Raw genomic sequence first — 9793 nt, 5'->3', positions numbered from 1 at the left:
ACAGCCCATGGTTTAAAGAAGCTCAGTACATGAAACTCAAGCTTTTAAAGTGTGTTTATTTTATATCTTATTCGTGCTCTATTCTCCCTCGCCTGCAACAGAAATTGTGTTGAGGACATAGAGAAGACAGGGAAAAACCAGGAAGCTTCCAGAGATCAGGAGCTGCGGCTCCCATTGCGGATGAGGATAAAAAAAAATGTTGCGTAAAAAAATCATTTTCAGGGCAAGACAAGGACTTCAAGTGATGTATTTCTGCAGTTTGCCTCCAAATCCTGTGGGCACATTCCCTTTGTGCTTTCAAGATCTGACCAACCATGGAACACAAAGCCTCCCTTTGCCTAAAAGGAGGGCCAAGGGACTTTCTAACAAGACAACCAACTCCTCAGGCAGGATGGCCACAGGCTCTGGGATAAATGCCTCCATCTTGTTGGCTTTTAAGGTGATTAAGCACACAGCAATGGTCACGGAAAAGATCCACCTTGTCCTGGGGTCCAAGATGGAGAGAAGCTCTCGGGGAAGCTCTCAGGATTACAAACTATTGTCCAGTTGCCCATTGAGTGTCCATCCATAGAGCTCAGGAAGCACAGTTCTCAGAAAGGAAGTTGACCACCATTTTACCACTTAAACGTTTTTCTTCTTCTGGGGACATTTTTCTTTGACACGGTCCACCACGACATCCTTGTCTCCAAATTGGAAAGGTATGGACTGGATGTTCAATGGATGAGGAACTGGTTGTGAGTTGCGCTGGGATCAGAGCTCTTTATGATCTCCATCAGTGACATTAACAGTGGGATTGAGCGCACCCTGAGCAGTTAGTGGATCACACCAAGCTGTGTGGTGTGGTCAGTGTGCCTCAGGGACAGGATGCCATCCAGAGAGACCTGGTCAGAATGAGCGGTGGGAACCCACACCTGGGTCATGGCAACCCCTGCTATCAGTATAAGCTGTGGGGTGTAAGGATGGAGCACAGCTCTGCCAAAAAGATCTGAGGGTACCGGTGGGTGGCAGCTGGGCACGAGCAGTGTGCCCTCACAGCCCAGAAAGCCAACCATCCCCTGGCTGTACCCAGAGCAGTGTGGCCAGGAGGGCAGGGAGGGGATCTGCCCCTCTGCTCTGTGCTGTGACCTCACCTGGAGCACCGCGTCCAGATGGGGAGTGCTCAGCACAGGAGAGACGTGGAGCTGTTGGAGTGCATCCAGAGGAGAGCCAGAAAAATGATCCTAGGGATGGAACACGTCCCTGCAAGGACAGGCTGAGAGCTGGGGCTGTGCAGCATGGAGAGGAGAAGGCTGTGGGGAGAGCTGAGGGCGGCCTTCAGTATCTAAAGGGGCTGTAAGAAAGGGGACAGAGTCTTTAGCAGGGGTTGTTGTGACAGGACGAGAGATTTAGATTGGATACAAGGAGAAAGGTTTGTACAAGAAGGGCGGTGAGGCACTGCACAGGTTGCCCAGAGGTTTGGTGGGTGCCGCATCCCTGCAGACAGCCAAGATCAGGCTGGAGGGGTTCTGAGCACTGATGGAGCTGTGGGTGTTGGCTTCAAGAGTCCCTTCCAAATCAAATGATTCCATGCTTTTGCCTGTCACTGTCAGGCTTGCAGGCTTTGTGTTTTCTGCTTCTGGGCCTTTTTGTGGTTGTGGAATCACTGGTGGGAACCCCCATTTGTCATTCCTGATATCCTCTGATAGGCACTCATCATGGAGTCACGGACCTGCTCAGTGAGCTTGGGAACATCATCTGAGCTCAGACCAACTGTCTCCACTGCTGGTAAGATCTGGATGGTGCTCGTCCCTGGAAGAGCAAGACAGGAGGGTCAGGGAGGGGGAGTGTTGTAAGTGTTGCATACAAGATAAAGCAGAGCAACTGGTGCAAGCCAAGGAGCAAGACAGAAATAGGTGCAAGACATTATTTCACACACCAACAGCTGTGTAGCAACCCAGATGCACATAGCAAAAACCCAGACCAGACTTTCCCTGTCCATAGAGACCACCATGCACAAATGTCTGACTACATCCAATGCAAAAAAAACAAAAACAAAAGCAAAAATAAAAACAAACCAACATGTGGAATGGTGGAAAGAATTAATCCATCGTATGGTAGCCCTAGACCTCAGAGTCTGTCTGAGCAAAGAGAATGAGAGGTCTGTAGCACAATGCATGCAAACTGGTCATGCCCTGATCTATGTGTACTGAATTCAGCAGAGTTCTTTCTTTTAGAAATGGGATGAGAGAAACCATTCCAGAAATCCTTGGTTTGCCGAGATATATCATACCTCTTTCAGGAGGCACGGACTGTTGCAAATGGAAAAATTAAACTAGGGAGTTTTCCTCACACTCTTCTGTTCCTGTACCCAGGGGCCCTTGTTCTGGCCAGCGGAGACAAGATGCTGCCTGCCAGATACCCACCTCAACATCTGGGGAGCGCCTGCATTACTTTTCAACACCTTTGCATGCCTTTACATGTATGCTAGGAAATAAGATCCAGAAGTGTTGCTGGCAGAGCCTTGCAAAGGTGGTGAACTGAAGCATGCAGAAGAGCTTCCCAAAAGAGGAGGGCATAAACCCACGCCACACATTAAACATCTGGAACCCCTGCTCGTGCTCCCATCAAACTGCCAGCAGGGGAATGCTTCCAGGACTGAAAGGTTCCTGCATGGCCAGCAGGGGACAGAATAGGCCCAGTTGAGTAGAAACAGATAATGGAGCGTTTGACTTTGTCTTGGAGATGTCTGCCTTCAGGGAAGTGACTGCAGAGGTTCAAATGATGACAGGAATGAGAATTTCAGCTGCAAGTCCTGCTCCTAGGAAAGAGCATGTGCTGGCCTAAGGGAGGACAGGAAGTTGCAGAAGCCCATTTTGGATTGGCATCAGGGAAGAAAGGGGCGGAACAAAGTGGGCTGTTTTTCTCTGTAGGAAAATGAAAGACTTTTTTTCTACCTTTTCCCTCTGAAGCCCAAGATTCTGCCCCCACATAAGCACATGGTTATCTCCCACCAACATCAGGGCTCCTCCGAGGCCATGCAAGCACCCAGCCTCAGGTGATCCTCACCTGATGTGAATCTCTTCTCCTTCTGGCTGTAGAAGCTGTTGTAGGAAGAGATCACTACAGGAACAATGGGGATCTGTGGGGAAGCAGTCAGCAGTGAGTGAATCTATCAATACCCCTGTACCACCTGCAGGTATGGATGGGTGGGTGCTCAGTCCAAAGGGAAGTGAGGGACCAGGTTGTTGGTGGCCCAACTGCATCCCAAAGGGCAGGAGGAAGGCGGCTCTCACCTGGGCTCTCACGGCCAGCTGGAAGGCCCCACGTTTGAAGGGCAGCATGGAGCCACTGTGATTGCGAGTTCCTTCAGGGAAGATCAAGACATGGAACTGCAGGAGGGGAGAAGACACTGAGATGGAGGCATCTCCAGTTGCTATTCTAAATCACTGCACAGACATGGAATCATAGAATCATTAAGATTGGAAAAGACTCCTAAGATCATCCATTCCAACTGTCCACCAACGCTGCCCACTAAACCACAAACGTAAGTACCACATCTACATGTTTCTTGAGCACTTCCAGGGATGGTGTCTCCACCAAATATTCTCCTGGGACTGATCTGCTTGCTCCTGACTATGCAGAGGCGTTCGCTTCCCCTGCCTCAAGCACTGTCTGGGCCCAAAGCACAGCTAACCCACCAGAGGTTCTGCTCAGTGCACAGTCCAAAGAACTGGATCACCTTCCATCCACATCAAGATTAACATTTTCCAGTGCCTCCTGCTCTCCACAAGAAGTCTCGTCCACTCACGTTATCTTTGCGCATGGCGTGTGCCACCTCTGTCAAGATAGCAATGGACTCTTCCTTCTTCTTACGGTCAATGAAAATGATGCCTGAAAGCCAGCATGCGAGGCCAAAAGTGCCCATGTACAGTATTTCCTTCTTTGCAATGGGCACACAGCGATCTGGTAATATCTGCATCATCACTGGAGGGGAAGAACAAGAACAGAAAAAGTTTTCGTCTACATGGAGGTTCCCTCCAGCCCTCTGCTCTGGAGAACGCCATGCTTGCAGCTCCCACCCCATGACAAGATGTTGGAAAGGGGATTTTGGGCATCTGTAGACCAGCCTCCCACTCAGAGCTTTTGCCAACACTGAATAACTGTGACACCACTGTGGTCTGCTGATGTTCTCATCCCAGTTTTATCGGAAAGGGTGAGTGAAGTTTCCTTAGCACTGCTATGTTCTCCTGCCTCAGAACACACCCAGGGCTTGGGGCTAAGTGGGAAGACTTCCTAGCAGCCTGTGCTATTAGGGATTTCATAACTATGTAGCAAGGAGGAGAAGGCAGGATGGGGCTCCCCACATACCCATAATGTCCAGCGAGTTCTGGTGATTCAACACGAGCACACAAGGCTTCTTAGTGCTGAGGTTCTCCTCGCCCTTCACCGCTATCTTGATACCAAGGAAATATTTGGCTGCAAGAATCGCCACGCGCAGAATCCTGGAAAAGGGGAACAGATGTGAGCTAAAGAGAAACTAAAATTGAGCAAAGGAACAAAACACCGATCTTCCAGACCAGCCCACCTCACAGACTTCTCCTGAGAAGCAGCTTGTTTGTCCATAGTCCCAGATTTGACTTCTCTGTCTAGGAGAAAAGCAACTACAATGGCTCTTCAGCTGCCACTGGAGAAAACAAATGCAGCTGGCAGGTTTTCTTTGGGATAGGTTAGACCAATGGCCTAGCAACTCCAAATATCACAGTCGTGTGGATCAGCTGAATACCAGCCCACATGTATTTGAATATAATGCCCAAATTCATAGTGCATCTGTTTGTACTCTACTCCACTGTCAACTTGCTGAGCTGTGTGTATGGGCTGCAGCAAACCTGCCATGCACCTGGCACCCCTATTGCCCAAATAGTGGGAAGAGAGGTGATTTTGCCACTGGAGGACAGGTAGACATTGGAAAAATAAAGAAAAAAAAAGTCAGGCAGAAAAGTCAAGAAAATTTCTTAAAGTGAAAAACAGGCTCAGAGAGGAGAGAATTGGGACCTTGCTCTGCAGCTTACGCCTTCTGGCGGAGTGAATCCCTCCTCTGTACTGCCTCAGGAGGCCACAAAGGGCTGGGCTGTTGTGTGGCAGAGCTGACCCCAGCTCCCACCTAACCCACTGCCCCAAATGTGCACTGCTGCTGTGCATTCCAGCGTGCAACTAATTTCTCCCCACTGCAGCACAGCTCCCAGGACCCTCCCATGCAAAGTGCAAGCTTCTTCCGTCAATGCACACAGCACAAAGAGGCCACAGCCAACTTACTTCATATTTTCGCAGCTGCGGCCACGAGGAAGAGCAATGATAATAACCAGGAAGCTGATGGTGAAGATCCACAGCTGGTAGAAGGTCATCGTGCAGAAGTATCTGAATGTAGGATACAGCCAGCAAAGGATTAGAACTGCAATGAGCAGGAAAGTAAATGGGTAGTGAAGAAGCAATAGCTCCATCCTTCAGCCCAGGGTCAACCAGAGGAGCGTTGCACAGTGCAGTCAATGAGCAACTGGCACCCAATGTTGTGGAGCAGAGTTTAGATTCTTCTGATCATTATGTGTAGGTGGTGCAATGATGAATGAGACTCAGGAGAGACGCTTCTGCAAGGCTGGAGCTGTAGTGAATATAACCACAGAAAGCAGGTTTAGCAAGGGAGCTGCAGAGCTGCTGTGTGTGGGAGCTGGCTGGCAAGCAGAGGCAAACATGCAATAGCAAGGCTCTGTAATGCGGAGGGTGCGTACGTGGCTGTGGGCTGGCTGAACACCGTATGCTTGGGGACACAGCCCTCCTTTAGGATGGATATTAGGAAAAACTTATCTGAAAGAATGGTGATGCAGAGGCACAGCTGCCCAGGGAGGCGGTGGGGTCATCGTCCACAGAGGTGTTCCAGAGCCCTGGGGAGGTGGCAGTGAGGGAGCTGGGCAGCGGGCAGCATTGGTTGTAGGTGGGCAGTTGGACTGGATGATCTGAGAGGTCTTTTCCAGCCTCCATGATTCTGTGATTTTGTGAATCTATAGGGCAGGAGCCCTCTGTCACAAGCATGCTTCTGTGTCAAGCTCTGTGCATGAGAACTGTGAGCTGACTGCAAGAGGTCCTGGAAACCAGAAATTGGTATTATGGAGAAAAGTAAGAGAAAAGCAGTGATCACAGCTGACAGCCCCTGCCCCCCACATATGGGCATTAGAGGCACTGTGCTCAGCAATCGGACATTCTCAGCTGGAGTGGGAAAAGTGACAAAAAATGACACGTGTCTAGACAGTGAGATAAACAAAGTGTCATTTCCATGGCCAGAGGCAGGCGTACCTTCAGACAGCATCTCCATACGTGAAGAGGTAAATAAGAGTATTGCAAGTAGAACCTGAGAGTGTGCGGGCAGTGTTTCAGCTCCTAAAGACTGAGCGTGAAAAGGATCTGTGCAATGGGACTGAAGAATAAAATGAACAATGGTAAATTCCAAACAGTACCGAGATCTACAGATTCTCAAAGGAGCTTCAGGGGACCCATAAAACCATAGCAGATGTCACCAAAGCCTGAAGAACAAAATCAAACCCCTGAGAACAGTAAAATGGAGAAGCAGCAACTCACAAAGAGAGGAAAGGCATAACAGCGAGGCACTGGTTGTGCTCCTTGTTCCCTGGGCTTACCCAGCAATCTTGCTTTTCGTGGGAAAAATGGAGATAAGTGACTGCTCAAGGATTTTTGGTAACCACAGGAGAGGCAGCCAAAGCAAAGCATTTCAGCCACAGCTCCTCACCGCTCTGTTTGCTGTTGCAGAGTTGGGCACCCAGGACACAATTACGTACCTAATGCCTATTAACTTTGCCCCGTCCCGTACTAACCCTACCCAGATCAGTGATGGTCTTTCACACTTTGCTGGAGGCTGATTTGATGAGCAGTTTTTCCATCCCGATCTACTAGGAGACAGGTTCCTGTGATGTAATGTCTGTGAAAGGGACCAGTCTCAAAAACATGCCAGATATGCAAGAGTGTGCAAGGCTGCTGGGTGTACGAGGCATTCAGCAGTTGGTAATGTTGCTTACGAGTATGGGAAATCATCAATGACCTTGATGAGGGGATAATGGCCACCCTCAGCAAGTTTGCTGATGATACGAAGTTGGGAGGATTGGCTGACACGCCTGAAGGCTGTGCTGCCATTCAGCAAGACCTGGACAGGCTGGAGAGCTGGGCAGAAAAAAACCAGATGAGGTTTAACAAAAGCAAGTGTAGAGTCTTGCATCTGGGCAGGAATAATTCCATGCACCAGTACAGGTTGGGGGATGAGCTGCTGGAGGGGAGCCCTGCGGAAAGGGACCTGGGTGTCCTGGTGGACGACAGGTTGGCCATGAGCCAGCAGTGTGCCCTTGTGGCCAAGAGGGCCAATGGCTTACTGGGGTGCATTAAAAATAGCGTGTCCAGCAGGTCGAAGGAGGTGATCCTCTCCCTCTACTCTGCCCTGGTAAGGCCTCATCTGGAGTACTGCATCCAGTTCTGGGCACCCCAGTACAAAAAAGACAAGGATCTCTTGGAAAGAGTCCAGCGGAGGGCCACCAAGATGGTGAAGGGCCTGGAGCATCTCTGCTATGAGGAAAGGCTGAGTGAACTGGGTCTGTTCAGCCTTGAGAAAAGGAGACTGAGAGGAGACCTGATCCAGGTCTATAAATATCTAAGGTGTGGGGGCAGAATGGCGAGGCCAGACTCTTTTCAGTGGTGAGTGGAGACAGGACAAGGGGAAACGGCTGGAAACTGCAGCATAGGAAGTTCTGCACCAATGTGCGAAGGAACTGCTTTACAGTGAGGTGAGGAGCACTGGAACAGGCTGCCCAGGGAGGTGGTGGAGTCTCCTTCTCTGGAGATGTTCAAGACCTGCCTGGATGCCGACCTGTGCGACCTGCTGTAGGGAACCTGCTTTGGCAGGGGGTTGGACTCGATGAGCTCTGGAGGTCCCTTCCAACCCCTACGATTCTGTGATTCTGTGATTCTGTGAAAATGCAAGATGTAATAAAAGTGATGCCATTCCTAACTCACAGTGAAGGGATAATCAGTTCACTTGCACTCCAAACCCACTGATACTGAAATCCTCTGGTATAATTATAATATTATAAATTATAATATTAACATTATTAATATTATTATTATAATTATTAATTTTTAAATTTTAATTAACTTTTTAATTATTAATTATTATAATTATTAATATTATTATTAATATTATTAATATTAATAATATTAAAAATTATAATATAATAATATATATAATTATTAATATTATTATTAATATTATTAATATTAATAATATTAAAAATTATAATATAATAATATATATAATATTCTGTTGCAAGGATCTGCTGGATCAAGACCCATCACACTCCCATTCCAGAAGGTCTTGCATAACCTTCCAGGTGTTTTCAGAAATGACAGCTCTAATGAAGCTCTGACCTTCAGACTAAACATACCTGTGTTCAGCTGACTCCCATTTCCCCCTGGGTCTTTGAAACCTCTTCAGAGAAATTTAAACTCATCTTATGTAGGGGGCGGGGGGTCTTGATTGTACTAAGAGCTTTCATCAAGAAGCTTCATCAAGAGCTTTCATCAAGAAGACTCTGACTCACAACTCTGCTAATCCAAACGCTGGTCAGAAGATGATGTCTAATGTAATGCAAAAAGATTAAGAAAATTAACTTGTTCACAGCAAGCACATGGAATCATAGAATCACAGAATCATTAAGGTGGGAAAAGACCTCTAAGGTCATCCAGTCCAACCATCCACCAGCGCAGCCCACTGGCTGTGTCCCTAAGTACTACATCTGCCCTTTCCCTGAACACCTCCAGGGTGACTCCATCACGTCCCTGGGCAGCCCGTGCCAATGCATCACCACTCTTTTGGAGGAGTTTTCCCTAACGTTGAACCTGGACCTCTGCTGGCACAACCTGAGGCCGTTCCCTCTCATCCTAGCACTAGTTACCCATTATCTTTAAAGAAGGCTTAAAAGAGATCTGGCTGCTGTCAGTAAAGCAAACCTGGACAGAGGAGTTAAGTCAAAGATCACAGTTGACTTCTAAGTGAGAAAGGAATTATTTCAAGATGAAATCGGAGGATTGGATACTGGAATGGGGGCAGTTCCCACTGGAAAGGGCTGGCACAAATTTCTCCACTGGAACAGATTGGAACAAGTGATCGAAAGGCTGAGTATTGGGACTGCTCACTGCCAGGGACCACATCAGTCCTCAAAAAAGGAAAGTGGTAGTAAAGGAGCTCAGCTATACAGACATCAACGTCGATGTTAAAAGCTTTGAAAGGATTGCAGGATAAATGTATTAGAGAAGGGAGACTAAGGAAGCTGTATTTGTCATGCTCCAGCTTCATGATGAATCCACATTTAACCCAGTTGTACAAGACACAGATACTTATGAGTGAACAAGTAGATGGAACTTCCCATTAATGATAAAAAGAGAAGTGTTTCCACAAGGGAATGTATGCTGATTCATGAAGCTTCCTCTGGCATCTGTGACAGAAGAACTTGTGCTCTTTCCTTCCTGGAGAGAGCGCACAGGACAGCAGAGAGAAGTGGAAAATAGAGCAGGTTATCACTGTAAATCAAAGAATCATGTAGAAAAATTAACGACCTTGGAGATCTGCAGTCCAACCAGCTGCCTGGGGCATGGCGAATCCCAACACCACACAGATTTGCTTACAGACTTTTCCAGGTGAGGCTGGAATAACTCCAAGAATGGAGTCCCAACAACTCTCTAGTCCTTGTCTCAACATCGCACT

At 48.0% G+C, this 9793-nt stretch overlaps 1 protein-coding gene across 1 annotated transcript; it reads right to left on the bottom strand.

The window, feature by feature from the left end:
• Positions 1 to 36: 36 nt before the first annotated feature.
• Positions 37 to 7067, bottom strand: LOC128083619 (1-acyl-sn-glycerol-3-phosphate acyltransferase alpha-like). Its single transcript, XM_052689075.1, has 6 exons — positions 5293 to 7067; positions 4348 to 4481; positions 3788 to 3963; positions 3273 to 3368; positions 3046 to 3118; positions 37 to 1788 (listed from the first exon to the last, which is right to left on the bottom strand). The coding sequence occupies exons 1-6, from the start codon at positions 5475 to 5477 to the stop codon at positions 1640 to 1642; spliced, it is 813 nt and encodes a 270-aa protein (XP_052545035.1). The 5' UTR covers positions 5478 to 7067; the 3' UTR covers positions 37 to 1639.
• Between the last annotated feature and the right edge of the window lie 2726 nt (positions 7068 to 9793).

The sequence above is a fragment of the Tympanuchus pallidicinctus genome, unplaced genomic scaffold, assembly GCF_026119805.1.
Source record: "Tympanuchus pallidicinctus isolate F22 unplaced genomic scaffold, pur_lepc_1.0 scaffold24, whole genome shotgun sequence".
NCBI classification, from domain to species: domain Eukaryota; kingdom Metazoa; phylum Chordata; class Aves; order Galliformes; family Phasianidae; genus Tympanuchus; species Tympanuchus pallidicinctus.
This window is presented reverse-complemented; position numbering and strand designations above follow the sequence as displayed.

Bases quoted from the DNA above. Each gene is read 5' to 3' on its own strand.
- LOC128083619 (XM_052689075.1), bottom strand. From the start codon at position 5,477: ATGGAGCTATTGCTTCTTCACTACCCATTTACTTTCCTGCTCATTGCA. The intron at 3,964-4,347 runs GTATGTGGGGAG...CTTCCCCTCCAG, and splicing joins GAACTCGCTGGACATTATGG to TGATGATGCAGATATTACCA. The intron at 1,789-3,045 runs GTGAGGATCACC...TTGCTCTTCCAG, and splicing joins GGAGAAGAGATTCACATCAG to GGACGAGCACCATCCAGATC.